Here is a 19228-nt window from a genome sequence, read left to right as displayed (position 1 = left end):
GGCGCCGTGCAAGCTGTGGGTGGCGGGCCTCTTCCTGTGGCTAATGTGCCGCTGTGGTCAGCTCTTTGCTCCAGGTTACATGCACAATGTGGAGAGAGCACAGACATTCAATAAATACCGACGTCCCAGCCAGCTCCTGTGGGATGCTTTCCTGGTAGGGAGAAAGCTTAAGGCTGGAAAGTATTTTTGAAGTCTTTGTCAAGCTCCTGCTCCTGAAATGACTTCCATCCTGTGGGCATGGATGAGCTCAGGCCCGTCTGCGGCCTCTGACCGAGTGTTGTGTGACTAATTAGACGTAAACAGGCCTGGGAGATTTCAGTTAGAAGACAGTATGACATGTACTGAGATGAAGATCCTTACGATGCAGCGAGAGGCAGGCCTGGCGGGAGGCAGGCTTGGGCCAGTAGCCCTGGTAACCCCGGCCCCCAGCAGCGTGTGGCCCCGGGAGTGGGGCTGCGGTCAGGGGCCCCAGGGCTTTCTGCTCTTGTGTCACCTCTGTAATGTTGACTCAGCATGCATGTTATGTGTGGAAATTAACTAAATGTTTTATTTTCTTCCAATAAGTGACACGTGGATTATTCCTATTCTTTGGATAAAAAATGGAACTGCACAATCTTTAGTCTGGCTAGATAAAAGCAGCAGTAAGTAACAAATTTTAAAAGCCATCTTCACATATATGCATATATAAAGGCAATGAATAACAGGTTGTAATGTTTAGCTTTTGGAAAGTTGCTTCAGTTAAAACTAAAATGTGTCATTCTTGTTGAACATGAGGCTCTTAAGAAAAATTTAAAACGAAAATACATTATATATGAAAATATATACACTTTAGAGCTATACATTTTAGAATTCTTTTTAAATCTAAAATAAACTATACTGTTGTAATAATTTAGGAGAAATCAATGTGGGAAGGGGACTTGAGGAGGGGGAGGGGAAAACCCAGAGCTTATGAACTATATCCTAAAATTAAAAATATGTGTAGAATTTAAAAAGATATATGCATATTTTAAAGATCGATTGATTTATTTGAAAGGTAGAGTTACCAGGAAGGAGGGAAGGAGGGAGGGAGGGAAGAAGGAAGGAGGGAAGGAGGGAGGGAGGGAAGGAGGAAGGAGAGAGAGAATCTTCCACCTGCTGCTTTACTCCCCAAACCCAAACGCCTCTGCTGTGGGAGGACCGTGTCGCAGCCAGAGCTGGCTCGCGAGTGGAACCGGCCAGAGTGAACTGGGACGCATGTGGGATCTGAGGCGCCAGCTTCACCCACTGCACTATAATGGTGGCCCCAATTTGTTAAAATGTTTTATTTCTTTGAAGGGGGAGAGGGAGAGAGAGAGAGAAAGCTAGAAGAAGCTCATGTGCTGGTTCTTACTCCCTAATGCGTGCAGTGGCTCAGGTTGGGCTTGAGTCAGGAATGAAGCCTTGTTCCCAGTTGCCCTGGCAGGAAGCTGGAGTCGGGAGCCCCGAAAACTCTTCCCCGTGAGATGCCCCCACTTGTCCTAACTACTGGGCCAACTCCTGTTCCTGCCCTAGAATTCTCATAATTGTTTTTAGTTTTTTTTTTTTTTGCTTATTGTTTAGCATTAATCATTAACCATGTAGAGTATAAATGCTGAATCTCTCTCTTTTTAAAAAATGTACCATTTAAAACTATTTCTACATCTCTTTGTAGAAGTGTTCCCTGAAATGCAAGTTACAGATTCTGACCATGACTGGGTGATTTTAAATTCAAACATGACTGGATATTACAGAGTTAATTATGATAACTTGGGTTGGAAGAAATTACAACAACAGCTTGAAACAGATCCCAAGGTAAGGTTGTCTTTGATCTTGGTCAGTAGACATTTTTCAGAGCAGGCTCTGGCCGCTGGGGCCAGCCGGCCTGCTGGGGTGAGCCCCCCCACCCCGCTGCCCCCGCTGCCCCCACTGCCCCCGCTGCCCCCGGCCTGGAGAGCTGCTTCCGAGGGAGGATTTGGGCTGCGAGCACTGTGCTTCTTCATGCCAGTCCTGCTGTCCCCATGCAATCTTACCTTCCAGGTAAGAAGCAGAAGAGATTTCCCTATTAATCATAAGTTTTGTTTTTCTTGGGCAAATTGCTTAAATGTTCTGCTTCCATTTATCCACTTTAAATGGAAATGTAATCATAGATTCTATTTTATGAGGGCCCTTGGCGTACGTCAAGGCACCCTAAGCTCCTCTTCCTCAGGCTGCTCAGACACTACAATGAAACTCCCCGTGCAGTTCGGTCTTGCGGAGTCTTGTAGGCCAGATCACCCGAGTTGTGTGCAGTGTGTGGCCAGTGATGTCTTCAAAAACCTATTGACATTTTTCTTTCTTTTTTTTTTTTTAAGATTTATTTATTTTTATTACAAAGTCAGATACACAGAGAGGAGGAGAGACAGAGAGGAAAATCATCTGTCCGATGGTTTACTCCCCAGTGCTGCACCAATCCGAAGCCGGGAACCAGGAACCTCTTCCGGGTCTCCCACGCGGGTGCAGGATCCCAAGGCTTTGGGCCGTCCTCGACTGCTTTCCCAGGCCACAGGCAGGGAGCTGGATGGAAAGTGGGGCTGCCGGGATTAGAACCGGTGCCCATATGGGATCCCGGGGCGTTCAAGGCGAGGACTTTAGCTGCTAGGCCACGGCGCCGGGTCCAACCTACTGACATTTTGAACAAAACACCTCCTGGGCCCTTGCCGTGCTGTCTTCTCCTCAGGCTCTTTCCGAGTGGCTGAGTATTTACTAGTTGCTAAGTGCACTCTGAGCCATACCGTGTCAGTGATTTATTGAGGCCACTTGTAAGACTCACTTTTTGAGAAGAGCAGGTAAATTATTTCCATAACACAACAGGTGCGCTAGAGCATGGTCACTAGTGATGGCGACGTGGAAAATGTGGGTTGATTGCTGCCAAGAGGAATGCAAGGGCCACCAAGGGGGTGCGGGGCGGCTGGCTGGGTCCTGGAAGGCAGCTGGCGGAGTGAGGATTCCGGAGGCTGGTCTTGCACACTGCTGGCGCCGTGAAGGGCCGACATGAGCTGCCTCGCGCCTGGCAATGCCAGTTGAACAGCTGTCTGCAGAGCAAGGCTGGCGCTGTCCCCCCATTTCTCTGTGGGTGATGCTGAGTCGCAGTGATGAAGTCCTCAGATGTCAGATACTACTTAAGAGACTTCCCCAGCATTACTGAAATAGTGCTAAGTAACACTGCAAAAATTATGAAAAAATGAAGCTTACACTGTAAGTTTCTTCAGGTGCAAGAAGTTGTGAAGTGATGTGTAATTGTTTATTCGTAAGCATCTTCTTCCATGGACATTGGTGAAGCCCCTCCGTGTTCCTGTGAGGGCCTCTCTCGCTCTGGCCATTGTCACGCATGGAACGTCTGCTGGGCTTCGGAGGAGGCCCAGGGGTCTGGTTGCTGTTTTTAGTTTCAGCGTGGCATGTTCTGGGAGTGTGCTGGCGAGCCTCCTGCGTGTGTAAGCCTTGTGATTGATGTCCAGGGAGACTGTATCCACAGCAGATGTGAGCTGAATGGCCTGTGGGGCCTGCTCTCACACATGAGACGGTTCATGTGCAAGTGCTTTGTGGGCAGCACTGATGTTTGAGCTGTTATTGTTATTTTCAAGGTTTTAATCCCAAAAATGTTCTCTTCTTTTCCTGCACGTACGTGGCTCAAATCCTCCAGGCGATTCCTGTGGTTCACAGGCTGCAGCTGATTGATGATGCCTTTTCCTTATCCAAGTGAGTATACGTTCTTTCTCACGCTTTTAGCGAGTGCCTTCAAAACTGTGTGAAGGGCATGGCCTCCTGGCTGCAGATGGATCCTCAGGGTGTGCTGGCACAGCCGGGGGAAGAGAGGGGCATTTCTGCTCCCAGATGGATGCCAGTATGGACTAACAGGGCTTCCAGGAACAGGGCTATCGGTGGGGAGACTGAGCCGTCTGTCAGCCGAGGGGGAGGGTTTCCATGGAGCTGCCATGAGGTTGCAGAATCATCAATTTTGTGTAGATTACATTTTTTCAATATAAGCTCCATGGCCAACTATTTAGTCAGGTAAATTAATACGTGTTCAGAATTTTTCAGTCAATAAAATTAAAGTGTATGAGATATCTTCAAAAAGTTCACAGAGATATGTGTTATAAAGAAGCTGCATGGATTTCCAAAAATAATTTTTCAGCAAAATAAACATTGTTTCATTTAATTTTCCATAAACTTTCTGAGATAATGTTGTATAGTCAGTTATATCGTTTATTCCTTTATTTGGCCTGTCATATCTAGAGTAAATACCTCCTTATTTTGTCTCTTTTTCCGTGCTGCATTTCCCCTCAGTGACCTGCACCTCTTTCTGTCCAGTGCTCACAGAAGCCCCAGTCTAACGCACTGCGTGACCCCAACGGCATCTGTGTCCGCACTCCTGGGTACTCTGCGGCTCCCGGAGCCTCCTGCTGGGCCACCTGCTGCTGTCCTCAGCCTCCGCCTCTCCTGCTGTGAGCATCCCTAGGGCTAGCTCCCTTCTGTCTTCCCTTCCTGTCAGAGACCCTCTCCTCCCTCCTCCCCCTCCTCCTCCTCCTCCCTCTTCCCCTTCCTCCCTCCTCCCCTTCCTCCCTCCTCCCCCTCCTCCCTCCCCCTTCCTCCCTCCCTCTAGCTCAGCTAGGCCCATTCTGAGCAAGGTCATTGGACTTACTACCTGCAGTCCTTTCACACTGAGCCAATCTCTCACCATCTTTTGCCTGCCTACTGCATTCATCTCCAGCTTTTTGACCTTTCGAAGTTCGTTCTGTTTTCTGAAGCACTATTGCAATGTAATTTTATGAATCACTTTCATCATATTACCCCAGTTGTTTAAATACCCAAAGCGCTTGCTGCTGAATCTGAACACTTGATCCTGCCCCTCTGCCTGTCAGCTCCCATCTGTCCCTGTACACAGAGCAAGCCTTGCCTCCGGTGGCTTGGTGTGTGTCACAGCCATTTCCTCTGCCTCAACCCCGGGTGCGTCCTCTGCCTCTTCCCATCTTGGTCCATCGCATCCTTCATTGCTGTTTACAAGGACCCTCCTCCATGGGGCCTTCCCACACTTTTCCATCTTCCTCCTGCCTTCTCACTGTTTTCCCTGCGCATGCTTTCCTGCTTTGCTGCTGTATTATGCTCATTGCCTTTTCCTGAGACTTTTCAGTAACAACCTCTCACGCGTGAGTCTCAGTCGCAGGCCAGAGCAGTTTTGTAGTTGGTGGTTGGTGTGCCCACCTCGCACTGTCAGAACATCAGACAGAATGATTGAATCATTCTTAGGTGGAAAGTGTGTTCCCGCAGGAAAGCATAGCAAATGCGTATCTTGCCTAGTAGTTAATCCAACATTTGGCCTATATTTCTTCTGTTGCCAAGTGTGTAGGCATTTGAATGTATGGAATTGAGATGAAGATTCTAGCACCGTTGCTGGGGCTCCATCTTTCCTTCAGTGGCACCTCTGCCAGCTTCCCGAGTTACACACATACCTGATGGAAGCCACATAGAGAAAGTATGCAAACCATTTAGCAATTGAAGATTTTTTGAGTGTGTGCTTTTTAAACCAAACAGAAACAATTATATTGGCATCGAAACGGCACTTGATTTAACCAAGTACCTTGCTGAAGAAGATGAAATCATAGTATGGCGTGCAGTCTTGGTAAACTTGGTAACCAGCGATCTTGTTTCTGATGCCAGCAACTATGATATGTACCCGTTATTAAAGGTAAGGTGATCCCATGCTTTGTTTCATAGCTTTTCAATGAATCTCCTCTTGCTGTCTTCGTGTTCTAGCCAACATTTGTGACAGGTCTTCCCAAAGTGGTAGTCTGTTAGGTGAATAGCAGTGGCTGATTGTTGAGTGGCCAGAGCAGCTGATTGCTTTTATTTATTTAATTTTTTAAGATTTATTTCTTTTTATTGGAAATGCAGGTTTGCAGAGAGAAGGAGAGACAGAAAGAAAGATCCCTCACCCACTGGTTCACTCCCCAAGTGGCTGCAAAGGCTGGGAATGACCCAATTCAAAGCCAGGAGCCAGGAACCTCCTCCGGGTCTCCCATGTGGGTGTAATGCCCCAAGGCCTTGGGTCATCTCCTATTGCCCTCCTGGGCCACAAGATGGATGTAAAGTGGAGCTGCTGGAACACAAACAGGAGCCCACATGGGATCCTGGCGCATGCAAGGCGAGGACCCCAGCCACTAGGCTCCTGCACTGGGCCAAGCCCATTACTTTTAGAAGAAAATTCATCAGTCACAGAACTGGACTGGGAGATGAGTGTGAATGAAATTTGGAAGAGGGTTTCATTCCTGGTGATGTGAGATGTGTCTCAGAAACCGAAGTGGATGAAGATGGAATTAAAAAAAAAAAAAGATGCCTTTACTTATTTGAATGTCAGAGTTACAAAGAGAGAAAGAGAGAGATCTTCCACCTACTGGTTAACTCCCCAGATGACCACAGTGGCCAAGGCTGGGCCACGCTAAAGCCAGGAATGATGTATTTCTTCCAGGTCTCTCACATGGGTGCAGGGGCCCATTCACTTGAGCCATCTTCTACTGCTCTCCCAGGCACGTTAGCAGGAAACTGGATCAGAAATGGAGCAAGCTAAGACCAATGGCCAGGAGAGCGTGCGGTTCCTGGGGCATCCAGAGGGTGTGATCACAACCTCTCAGGGCCGCACCTCCTTCCTGTGTCCAAGGAACTGATGGGAGCCTTGTTAACTGGGGTGACGATCAGTAGGAACCCCTTAGAGATGTGTGGGGTTGAATTTGGCTGTTTGTCATGTCTAGTGTAAAGAAATGAAAAGGACTTGATTTTTAAATTTTCAGCAAGTGGACTCGTGTGTTCCTGGAGCTGTATTACCTGCTGGGAGCTCAGTTGCAGGAACTTTGTGTCAGGCTTGGTGTCCGGAGCACACACCAGTTCTCCCTCTGGCTTTGACAGTATACATACTTAGCATGAGAGTTCTAAAGTGGAGAGGTTAATTGTTTTTTGTGTTAGATTTCTCTGTTTTTCAGACAATTGGAAATGAGTGATATTAACTGGTAGTAACAGCTGAAAGTTAGCACTTAGCTCTGCCAGGCAGGGTCCTTCCATGCACTGTCCTTTGTTTAACCCTCCTGATCACATTGCTGTTATTATACATGGTATTTTATATAGAAGATAACAACCTAAATGGGTTAAAAAATAGACCAGTTATACATTTGAATTAGACATTTACTAATACAAGCCTAACAAAAATAATCTATGAAGAACTGTTTTTGCCTTTCGTACTAATGTCTTTGTAAATAAGTACAGATGCAGTGAACATTCAGTGGTGAGGGAACTAACAATGTGTTTATATTGTTGTTTATAGAAGTATCTATTAAAGAGAATCAAGTCAATATGGACTGTTTACTCAACTATAATCCGTGAAAATGTGATGGTCTTACAAGATGATTATTTAGCTCTGTAAGTAATTTTTAAGCAGTGATATTTGCATGAAATGATTCTCATTCACATTCAGGCTTTTGGATTCATAAAATAAAACCTTAATACCTAGCAATTCCTGAGAGGTGTCATATAGTGTTGGGGCATAGTGACTGGAATAGGTGGGCTGTGTGTATCCACATAGAAGGTAACACCCTGGGATCCTGCTTGACCTGCACAACACCACATGTACACATAGCCGTTAGCAGCCTGGATGTTCTCGCAGCATAGGCCGTTGGTGGGAACTGCAAGTGTGTCCTCCTTGGGGTGAAGAGCTGTGCTAGCCAGAGCTACCACAGATCAATGGATTGAAAAGCCATGGGAAGGCCAGGTGGGGAGACTCTCCAGGCACATTAGTGCTAACAGAAATCCTGCTGTGATGCAAAGAGAACAAGCTGGTTGACAGGGACGTGTGTCAGTCGCCTGCGTGTGAGCAGGAGGGGAGGGAGCACTGGAACAGATTTTCACATTTTTGGTGAGAGATGTTGTGTGGGGCTGGCCTCCTTGGGCCCACGTGTGTGTGTGTGTGTGTGTGTGTGTGTGTGTGTGTGTGTGCGCTTGGCTTCTACATGCAGAAAGGGAACCTATCACCAACAAGTGGCAGGAATGTGTATGCAACCTGTGCAGGTCAATAGACCAGGAGAGAATACAGGTGTTCTATCAGATAGTGGCCTTCTGAGAGCATGTGACCAGAAGGACAAAGCTGAGAGAAGAGTGGATGGAAGCCGGGGGCTGAGGGTGCGGGAGAGGATACTGGCACAGAAAGGGAAGCCATGCTGTGTGAGTGAACAGGAAGACAGAGGCATGCTGCATGGGCAGCACACATGTTAACCAGATGGACAGCTGACTTTCCTAAGTTGCCCTGAAGTGGCTTCTACTTTGCAGCACTTGGACCAGTTCTTCTCTTGGGAGTTGCCTTAGGGAGTCAGACGGTGCTTCCACAGGACTTCATCTTTATGTATCCAGGATCAGGGGTGGATGCGTGGGGAGAGGGAGTGAGCATGTGTGGAAACATGCAGACTGTCTCAGGAGGACCTCTGTCCTGAACATTCCACGTCTACTGATCAGGTCAAGCGGGAGGGTGGAGAAACAGAGGCACAGCTCCGGCACTTTCTAGCTGATGGACAGTTTGGGCTCCTTTATTCGGAGTCCAGACATGGAAAGAATTCAAGACATGCATGGCCAGGCATCACTTGCCAAGATGTCTTTTCTTCTTTATTGTATTCTTAGGTACTGAGTTTACTTTGAGCCATAGTGTGAGCTCCTGTCCAGTCAAAAGCCAAAGCAAACAGATGCCTTCATTCTTCCCTTAACAGGCAGTAAGAGGCAGGGACAGCGCCCCAGTGGGCAGTAAGGCAGGGACAGCGCCCCAGCGGGCAGTAAGAGGCAGGGACAGCGCCCCAGTGGGCAGTAAGGCAGGAACAGCGCCCCAGCGGGCAGTAAGAGGCAGGGACAGCGCCCCAGTGGGCAGTAAGAGGCAGGGACAGTGCCCCAGTGGGCAGTAAGGCAGGGACAGCGCCCCAGTGGGCAGTAGGGCAGGGACAGCGCCCCAGCAGGGAGCATGACCTCGCAAGGGGAGAATGAACCACCCCCTCCCCATTTCTCAGATGAAACATATTACATCAGGCACTCTGAAGTCATTTCTTTATCCATAGGCATTATTGTAAAAGAGAGAAAAAGTAACTCGACAGCAGATGTGTAGATTGCGCCTGTGTGTGAGTGAAAGAGGTGAAAGCTGAAAGTGATTTATGTCTCACTTAAAAATATAAAATGCTACCCAGAAGGGCTTTTTGTTTTTGGTGCTGGAGAGCTTTTCAGCAAATATTTCTCTGAGTATTAAACGTATTTGTCATCTACACAAGCTGCTCCCCCTAAGAAACCTGATGTTGTTGGAAGGGTGCTATCCATCGAAAGATGAAGGTGTGGTGAAATGACTTTCTCTTTGGCCTTTCCTTGAAGAATATCCCTGGAGAAACTCTTCGGAACTGCGTGCTGGTTGGGCCTTGAAGACTGTCTTGGGCTGTCACGAGAACTCTTCCGGAAGTGGATGACGCACCCACAGGATGAGTGAGCGTCAATTGGGGATCCCTCTCGGTTGCATCCCACTTGACACAAGGAAAGCCTCTACCTCTTGGCCTTGGGGGTGCTCTCCCTGGGGGGTGGCAGTTCTGCCTCCACTGAATCAATCTTTCCTGTCCATTCTTCTCAAATACTCCCCACCTTTTCAAACAGTTGACTGTTGTAGGTCTGCGTGTAGCAACAGATTTGAGTCTGTGTTCTCCCAGCCACTCTGGCAGGGGTGGGGCGTCCCGTCTGTATCTATCAGTGCATCGGAGTGTCTGCCTTGGGCTTGTAGAGCTCATCAGAGAAGAGCCTGTGCTGGTCTTTCTGGCTTCATCAGCACTACTCAGCACCTCTGGAGGATTTGTAGGGAATAGGATCATGAGGGACCAGACTACATCATCCACCCCCACCGTACGACCCTGAGTGGCCTTTCTCTGAAGGCTAAGTTTCTGAACTAATTCAATGATCTATTCTGAGAATATTAAGGCTAGTAACAGTTCACACCATTGCTTCTCTAGATCCCTGCTTTTGACTTCTGTGACTGAGATCTCAAATGTAGATGCAAACTTCTAAATATGGAGCAACCTGGGTAAGCAGTATCTTTACTGTGAGGAATAGGATTGCACGTCATATCTTACAGAATACCATGTCCAATTAAAACTGTGACTCTGTGTTATGGCATTGCCTTGGGAAGTGATGAAGAATGGGACTTCCTGTTCAGCGCCTATGTTAATAACACAGTGGAAGAAGAAAGGCTGCAGTTTGCTTATGCCTTGAGCTGCAGTAAAGACCCTTGGATACTTAACAGGTGATTGCGCTCAGCCTGCCATGGACCTGCCTGGGGAAGGAATTATTCGGTCAGTAAAGTGCAGGGAGAACGGAAGAGTGCTAAGGGACCGGCATGTGGTGCAGCATGTTAGCCACTGCCTGCAGAAGCTAGCATCCTGTAGCAGAGCCCTGGTTCACACCTTAGCTGCTCAGCTTCCCTTCCAGCTGTCTGCTAACGTAGCTGCAGAGACAGAGGGAGATGGCCCACGTGCCTGGGCCCCTGCTGCCCGCTTGGGGGCTCAAAGGGCAGTTCCAGGCTCCTGGCTTTGGCCTGGCTCAGCATGGCGCAGCCCTGGCCACTGTGGCCATTTGATGAGTGAAATAGGTGGTGGGAAGACCTCTGTCCTATTCTCCCTCCCACCTGCTCTTCCACTCTGCCTTTCAAATAAATAACCTTAAAAAAGAAAAGTGCTTATCTGAATATGAGAATTAAACATTGTTCTTTTGTGCATCACTGAGAATTGTGGGATTTTAATTCCGTTGAAGTTAACTCTTTATGTGGAATTTTCCTTTTAGTCACTCAGTTTTTGCAGTGTACTTTTGCAGGTATTTGGAATATGCCATCACTACATCTCCACTTGCTTTCAATGAAACGAATGTGATTGAAACTGTGGCTGCCTCCGAAGTTGGCCGGTACATCGCCAAGGACTTTTTAATCAACCACTGGCAGGCTGTGAGTGAAAGGTGAGACCTGAAGCTCAGCTGTGGCCCGAGTGCCTCCCAGGGGTCGTTTGACTTGAGCAGAATGTCACGGCTGCGCTGACGGTCATCACCAGCTAGCTGACCCCAGCCCTAGCTTGGTGTCTGCACATGGAGCTCGTGGGAGACTGCGCTACCCCCGTTTCTCCACTGCACTCACTCCTGCATTTGTCCTAGGAGTCACGGATTAGAGCAAGTTGTGTTTGCTGGACAGATCCTTTGTTTGTTCTGTGGAATCTGTTGTGTAGCTCTAGGAGCGATAGTCATTACTGCCTCAGAGTGGATGTTCTTTATTTGTCAGGGTCTCCTTACAAAGCTGGAGTCTGGATTCCTATAAGTTTTGTATTTTCCACCTTTTAAGATTAAATCTGCTCACTTCCTGTTCCTTCTTTCAGATAAAATACATACTAACAGTGTGACTAACATCAGATAACCAGAGAGCATGTCCTTGCTGGCTGGTCTTTGTAGTGCGCTGCTTAACCAAGGATTCTCGAAAACCCAGAATGAATGTGTCCTGCACCGCAATACCTAGTCCTCCTCACAAACTGCAGGTGGAGCAGGTGCCAAGTAGCCCGTTTAAGGCCTGAGCACCCGAAAGGCTTGAGAATGCCTAGATTGCTGAGGGTTTCCATAGGCCGGCTCATTCCTTTGCAATAGAAGGACATAAATGCCGATGCTCAGCCTTGTTCAGCCTGATTTGCCTCCTACTCCAGCTCCCGTGTTCACCAGTGGAAGCTGCCGTCCAGCAGGGGAGTTCCCCTAGTTCCCCTACCAGGCCTGCTTCCAGCCCCAGACCTTTGCTGGTTAGTACTTTAACCCAGCCTGGCATGACCTGGCCCCAGTCCCAGATGTGGCCAGCAGGTACTGCAGCCTATCCCAGTGTGGCCTGTTCCCAGCTCTCATGTGAGCCAGCAGGTGCAGCAGCCTAGCTTGGTTCAGCCCACACCCCATCCTGGCTCCACAAGCCAGTGAATGTTACAACCTTGTCTACCTTGGCCCACCCCCAAACCCAGCCCACATACCTGCCAGTGAGTCACAGTGGGAGCTGTGGCCCAGCAGGGGAGAACCTATGTTCCCCTGCCAGGCTTGCTCCCAGCCCCAGATCTCATGCATGATGCTGGGTGCTGCAGCCCAGCCCACCCCAGCCTGCCCAGCCCAACCCTGGACCTGGCTTTTGCTTGTGCCAGAAGGTACTACAGCCTGGCCCAGCCTAGTCTGCTCCTAACCAGGGCTGGATATGTTTTCTTGTAGAGAAAAAAAATGAAGTATCTTTCTTTCATGGTTACAAATTAATTGGATCCCTTTGCACTACCAAAAAGCATGTTTTTATGTGTGGAATGAAGGTATGTAGTATTCAGTTAAAACATAGATTTTTAAGAAAGATTTTATTTATATTCTTATTGGGAAAACAGATCAGATTTATGAAGAGACAGAGAGAGATCTTCCATCCATCTGATTCACTTCCCAAATGGCTGCAATAGCTGGAGCTGAGTCAGTCTGAAGCCAGGAGCCAGGAGCTTCTTTGAGGTCTCTCATGTGGGTACAGGGCCCTAAGGCCTTGGGCCATACTCTACTGCTTTCTCAAGCCATAAGCAGGGAGCTATATGGAAAGTGGAGCAGCTGGGACATGAACCTGCACCCACATGGGATCCTGGTACTTGTAAAGTGAGGATTTAGCCATTGAGCCATTGTATCACGTCCTAAAGTGTAAATTTTAATTTAAAATGTGGAGGGATCTGGAGCAGTAGCCTAGTGGCTAAAGTCTGGGATCCCTCAGTTTCCTCGTTTATAAAAGGCTTAGCATGATCTAACCATGTAATGAGTGCAGTGCTGGGGATGTGGTAAGTGCTTAATGCCCATTATTATTAATATTATCTTACTGTATTGGTACATGTGTTTATTATTCTCTACCTTAATCTGTTTTTTTCTCTCAGTATTTTTTTCACTTTCTAGTCTGTGACACTGATAATGTCCCTAGAAGTGTAGAAATGCTATGTTTAAAGTAAAATACATATGCCTAAAGGTTGATTCTTTAAAATAACAGTTTAGGGGCGAGTGATTGGTACAAGATTTAAGCTTGGCTAGGGACACTCAAAATCCCACATCCGAGTGCTTGGTTCCAATCAAAACTCTTTTTCTTGTTGCAGCTTGCTGCTAATGTGCACCCTGGGGGGTGGCAGGTGAGGGCTCAGTTGGGTTCTGCCATCCATGTGGGTGGTACACCCAGCTAAAGTTCTAGGAACCTGGCTTCAGCCTGGCCTAGCTTCAGCTGCTGCCGGGATCTGGGGTAGAAAATCTCTTTCTCTCTCTCTCAAGTAAAATGGAACAATGTGCTTGTATATATAACAATTACAATGACATGTGAAGTGATTATCTGTTAGTAAGGGCAAAGAACTTGCCCAGAGTCTGTGCCTAGGAACCGGAGAACTCTGGCTCGCTGGCTGTGAGCTCAGCTCTCTTCCTAGTTCCTGTGCCATAGTGCAGTGTTAACGTCTTAGTCACTGATTCTTGTGAGGACACCACTGAAGCTATGGAAGCCAGGAATATGTTCTTTGTTGACACTCCAAGTGTCTGTATTTTTGATAGCTTTCTATCTCTTAAATATTTGAATTGCCAAAAGTTAGAGTTTTGCCATTTGTCTTGTTTGGAAAGCTAATCATGTGATGTGATCTATTTATCTGAATTCTAGAAAAAAAAATTTTAATGCAGTTAAGTGAGCTTGCTTTTCAGTTGATTTTAAAAAGTTAATTTTAGAACAGTTTGAAGTTTATACCAGTTCATGGGATAAAGAGTTCCTGTGTACCCTCTGTCTGCTCTGACATAGCCTCTCCTGTTGTCAACATTTTGTGCCAGGTGAACCCACTGCAGCACATCGTTGCCACCCCAGGTCTGTGGTGTGGCTAGGCTTCTCTCTTGGTGTTACCCGTTCTGGGTCTGTTGCATGCATGTGTCTACTCCACCGTGCCCTGCAGAGAATCTTTCTACTACCCTAAGAATCCTGTCTGTTCTTCCCTTTTCCCCACCAGTCTGTAGCTTTTTTCTTTCTTTTTTTTAATGAAAATACTTGAATCATCTACCTGTTTCAGAAGGTTTTGATTCATTGTTTAAATGTGTTGAGCTTTGAGCTTTGGCTGGGGCTTGACTATGGGAATGGAACCGGGGTGAGCCTGGCCAAAGAGCCTCTGAAATACCCCATCAGGTGCTGTCTTGCTGGGACCTAGTCCTTGGGAAGATAGTTCCTTGGTTGTGGGTGAGGAACAGTCTGGCAGGGACAGAGGTAGCTCACCTAAATGTGAAAAGAAAAAAAAACTTACAAAGAAAGTCCACATCCTCTCCCATTCAGGTCTGGTCCTAGGTATGGTATGAACAACACAGCAGCTCTGAAGATACCCCTTACTGTGAGATCCCTGGTGGAGTTACTTCTCACAGTGACTCACACACGGACTTGGGGATGCCGTCCCATTCCAGGGTCCTGTGTGGAGCTGAGTATTCAGCCAGTGCATCTGAGGACCACTGCTTTCTCTACCAGGCCCCAAATCCTGCCTAGGAGGCCTAATCAGGGTTATGCTCTGTGGTGTTTAGTGGAGTAAAATCACTTTTGGCCTGGCTGTGCCTCTCATTCCCATGTGCTGGGCAGTGGTTGCTGTGACTTATTCCGTGTTGGCCAGAGATGATCTTCTGAATACTGGTACCATCGATGGAGGCTCTACTGGCCTTTTAGGAAGTGGACATGCTGCTGTAGATGGAGCCTGTGAGAGTACCAACAGGGAGAAGCAAGAGTATTTCTGTGGCCTTTTATAATATGTGGTAGGAATCGCTTCTTGGCCTTTTGGCTAAGATCAAGTGTAGTATAGTATGTGGTAGGAATTGTTTGTTTGTTTTATCAGCCTTGTTAAGTGGATTCATAGACTACAGGAAAACCCTAGTTTTATTTGAATATGGAATTCTAGGCATAATCCGTGACACCTGTTAGGACCGTATGGAGAGGAGTCACTGGGGGCTGTGTGCAGGTGGAGGATTAGCTTGCTACAGCACTTTGCCAACCTCTGTAGATTTTTGCTTTTAAGAGGAGCTGAGTTGAACTCTCAGAGCTACTTGAGCAGTGCCCTTGGAGCATGCCCCACGTGGGGACCCTGGGATGGGTGGGAGGCTGGGTAGGGCTTCTCCCTTTATCCACTCTCCTTCCCACCTTCCCCCAGATACAGAAAAAAAGAGAGAGAAAGAATGTGGAAATAATGGTCTTACCCACTTTCCTGTAGCCCTTGACCCTTTGTGCCCTAAGCAACTATGTAAAGATCATCAAAATAAAAAAATAATAATTTAAAAAATCCATTTAAAAAGAGGAGCTTTTGCAGTCAAATTAAATTTTAATATTACAAGTTACACAGATCCGCGTTTAACTATAAATGTTTTTTCAGTGTGAATAGACTTTCCTACACAGCATATTTTTGTTTTGAAGGCTGAGCTGAGCTAGTTCCTACATGTTTTGCTCAGAAAGGAGACTGGATGAACAGGGGCTGGTCCCTGAGCGGCACCCGTCCTGATCACCTCCTCTGCTCTGCAGGTACGGAGCCCAGTCACTGATTGCGCTCATGTACACGATTGGGAGGACGATAAGTACAGACGCACAGATCACAGAGGTGAGTGCCTGACTGGTGTGGAGCACGGTGACAGACCGCACACTGCTTGTCGTGTGGCTTGGACGTGCTGAGAGTTACACGTAACTGTCACATCTGCTACAGCCCTACTCAGTTCCCCTCCATGCTTTCTTGTCACCTGGTCCTGCTCCTGAAGGCTCGACTTTATCCTTTGGCGCCACACTCCTCTATCTCTCTGCTCCCTGCTCATCCCCACCTTCCCACTGCCCCACTCTCAAGGCTTCCTGAGCTCTGTGTAGACTTCAGAGTCTTTGGCTTCAGAACAAGTGTGTCACCTGGACGTTAAGATGCCTGCATCCCCGCCCGGCCTCCCCCCTCCCCCCCCACACACACCGCCATCCCAGGGCCCAGTTCAGTTCCCTGCTCTGGCTGAAGCCCCCAGGAGGGTGGCCTAGAATGAATTCCTGGTCTCCGCTTCTGTCCCAGACCAGCTGTTAGAGGCAGTCAGGGAGTGAACTGACAGATAGAAACTTTTTCATCTGTCTCTCTTTCAGGAAGGAAGGAAAGGGAGGGAGGAGGAGGGGAGAAGGAAAAAAAGGATGAAAGAAAGAATCTGTTGATGAGCACATGCAGCTCCCCGTGGCCTGCGCCGAGCCTCGCTCTGGCTTCGTGTTGTCCCCCCTCTCCCCCGGCCCCGGGGAGCAGAAGGCGCAGCCGTGTTCATCATCCCTTCCCCTGCACCTGCCAGCTCTGCTGCACCACTTGCACAATTTCTCACTCTCACATCAGTTCAGCTTTTCTAGGTTTCAAGACCATTTAGCCTTATGTCTACAGCACCCCATCCCCTTGGTGGATGAGACTACCCGCCTTCCTCATCCCTCCTTAGAAGTGATTCCTAACTTCCCTTTCAAATCCCACGCTAGGGATTTTTTAGTGAACTGATTTATGTTCCCATATTATCCCATATCTGCCTTTATCTTGGACCTGTGTCAATGGCATGGAACTGCAATGGGCGCCTGGTGAACTGTGACCATGTTGTAGTTAGGCCTGTATTCTGGAATGTAGTACATTCTTGGTTTTGTTTCTCTTTGGACTGAGATTCCTTTAGTCTGAGCGTTCTCCACATGGAGGGAATGGCCTCCTGGCCCACGTGACCCTTGACATTCGAGCCACAGAAGGAAGGAAAATTTCTTACTAAACTCCAAGTTCCCACCTTGAAAATATGACTTGGGTTGGTCCTGCTCGGGTCACACGCACCAATGCCTGAGTAGTGCACATGCACTCTGGCGGCCTGGCCAGGTCATGTACCAGCACTGGGAAACAGCCGTACCCGCTCAGCTACTGAACAGGCAGAGGCGTCGTTCTGGAAGGAAATGAGGAGAGGAACACCAGAAAGCAACCTGAGGGAACAAACATCCGTAGAAAGACCCACAGCTGTACAAAGTAAACCAAGAACAGCGTATAAATGCCACTCAGTCACGGGGCTGCTAGCAGGAGAACCGCCAGCTTGGAGGTGCTGTTCCTGTTTGGGTTCTGGCCCGTGTCAGGCTGAGCTGTCAGGAAAGGGGGAAGAGGGCACACGCAGAGCCTGCTGGGAGGAAGGCTCGGGGTGGAGACCAAGTGATCTCATCGGTTCATCTTTGCCTCTGTTGAACCCAGTCATGTTTTGTTGTGTTAACGAGTGAAGGTTGGAATAAGTTTGGTAAACCTCACCGTTTTAAAATTTTGAAGCCACTGATAGTTTAGAGAATGCACAAATGAATTTAGCAATTATCAAATTATTCCAACTGTAAAAATAGGTCAGCTATGATGAATAGCCTTATCAACAATGTATTAATGTCCAGTGACCCTATTATATTACATCAGTTCACATGACAGTATCCAAAATAATTACTAGAAGGGTTGTGAGAAACCATTCCTCTAAGTCCAGGGCTCCTCCCTCTGTGTGCACACACCCGCATGTCCATGGGGGAGTGCATGCCTTCTGGCTTCAGCTTGGCTCAGCTCTGGATGTTGTAGCCATTTGAGGAGGGAACGTGTGTGTGCCTTACCTCTTTATCACTTTATATTCCAAATAAGTATAAATCTTTAAAGAATACATTGAAATCAGACTTGATAGCCGTATTACTGTTGGATTTCAGGTACATCTGTGAGCTTTGGTGAGCTGCTATGGGCATGCAATCACATATTATGAAATGAGTTCTCAGTTCTAATAGACTTTTGAGATGTAACTTATTTTTCTGTCGAAATCCAGCTTATGTGTAATGATTGGCACATATTCCAAGAACAGAATGCTTATTATGATCCAATTAAGAAGCTTAGCCAATGGATGAATCACTCCCTAAATATTTATTTTAAAATTAGATTAAGTTTTTATTTATCCATTTATTTATTGGAAAAGCAGATTTACAGAGACAAGGAGAGACAGGGAAAGAAAGACCTTCCGTCTGCTGGTTCACTCCCCACAATACTGCAGTGGCTGGAGCTGAGCTGATCCAAAGCCAGGAGCTTCTTCCTGGTCTCCCACATGGGTGCGGGGAGAGTCCCAGTGTTTTGGGCCATCTCCGCTCTTTTCCCAGGTGCATCTACAGGGACCTGGGTAGGAAGTAGAGCAGGCAGGACATGAACTGGCTCCCGCATGGGATTATTGCAGGCAGAGGATTAGCTGTTGAGCCATTGCATTGGTCCCTAAACAATTATGTTTATAAAGACACAAATGTTACATACAGATTTTGAAATATAGTTTCAGAGTTTATTTTTAGATTTTAAAAATGCTCACCATAACTTTGTCTGCAAATCTTTTGTCACATCCAGTATGTATCCAGCAAACATTGAGACCAACTGCCCACACATACTTTGGTAATGCAGCATGGGCCTTCTGGTCTACCCCACATCCATTGGGGCAGACACAATCTGCTAGTTCCAGCAGTCACTGTTGGGTTTTGGTGCAGACTTTGATCTGCCTTCTCTCTACTTCCTTCCAGCTGCAGCAGTTTTTCAGTGACATGTTGGAGGAGCCCCAGAGGCTCACAGTCCATGCCAAACTACAGACCATAAAGAACGAAAACCTGGAAAACAGACAGCGGAGTGCCAGGATCGCTGCTTGGTTACGGAAGCACACCTAGGCCTTGGCTCCTTCTGGCCCCTCCTGTGTGTTACCATCAAGTCTGCTCACAGCCTTCTTTTGGTGCTCTGCGAGTCTGGGACGCTTCACATGTTGATTGTTGTATTTCAGCCACACATAGCAGGGCCCTGTCCCTCCTGTAGCGTCATGCTCAGCCACCACCTGGGACTCTCAGCACTGCCAGATCTCTGGAGCCGATTTTACTTGGCATTGGGCAATAAACCCACAAGATTTACTTTGAATGTCTTGTAAAAGCAAATTTGCCTAACAAAATCTAGCTTATTCTGTTGTGAATGCCACCAGAATATTAAATCATTGGCATTGCTGAAGAGCGCAGTCTTTTCTGAGGGAAATATAGGTCTGCAGTTTTCAGGGTTTGCACAGCTTGGTATTGGGATGGCAATGACAAAGTAACGTGATAGTGAAAGCAGCAGAAACCAGACGGAGTATTCACCGG

At 47.5% G+C, this 19228-nt stretch overlaps 1 protein-coding gene and 1 pseudogene across 1 annotated transcript in view; both read left to right on the top strand.

Moving 5' to 3' along the window:
* The window catches only part of LVRN (laeverin), a 48863-nt gene extending 29966 nt beyond the window's left edge, over window positions 1–18897 (top strand). The window contains exons 11-20 of the mRNA XM_040977076.1: window positions 565–641; window positions 1670–1809; window positions 3677–3732; window positions 5566–5719; window positions 7346–7440; window positions 9418–9525; window positions 10163–10330; window positions 10897–11034; window positions 15614–15689; window positions 18632–18897. Of these exons, the coding sequence (XP_040833010.1) occupies window positions 565–641; window positions 1670–1809; window positions 3677–3732; window positions 5566–5719; window positions 7346–7440; window positions 9418–9525; window positions 10163–10330; window positions 10897–11034; window positions 15614–15689; window positions 18632–18772 (1153 nt within the window). The 3' untranslated portion in view covers window positions 18773–18897. The remainder of the gene's footprint in view (window positions 1–564; window positions 642–1669; window positions 1810–3676; window positions 3733–5565; window positions 5720–7345; window positions 7441–9417; window positions 9526–10162; window positions 10331–10896; window positions 11035–15613; window positions 15690–18631) is intronic.
* On the top strand, window positions 14863–15010 carry LOC121154449 (annotated as a pseudogene).
* Window positions 18898–19228: the final 331 nt, after the last annotated feature.

The sequence above is a fragment of the Ochotona curzoniae genome, unplaced genomic scaffold, assembly GCF_017591425.1.
Source record: "Ochotona curzoniae isolate NIBS_2020 unplaced genomic scaffold, NIBS_Ocur_1.0 contig_1, whole genome shotgun sequence".
NCBI classification, from domain to species: Eukaryota; Metazoa; Chordata; class Mammalia; order Lagomorpha; family Ochotonidae; genus Ochotona; species Ochotona curzoniae.
The sequence above is the reverse complement of the archived record's forward strand: the minus strand, read 5'-3'. Positions and strand labels throughout refer to the sequence as shown.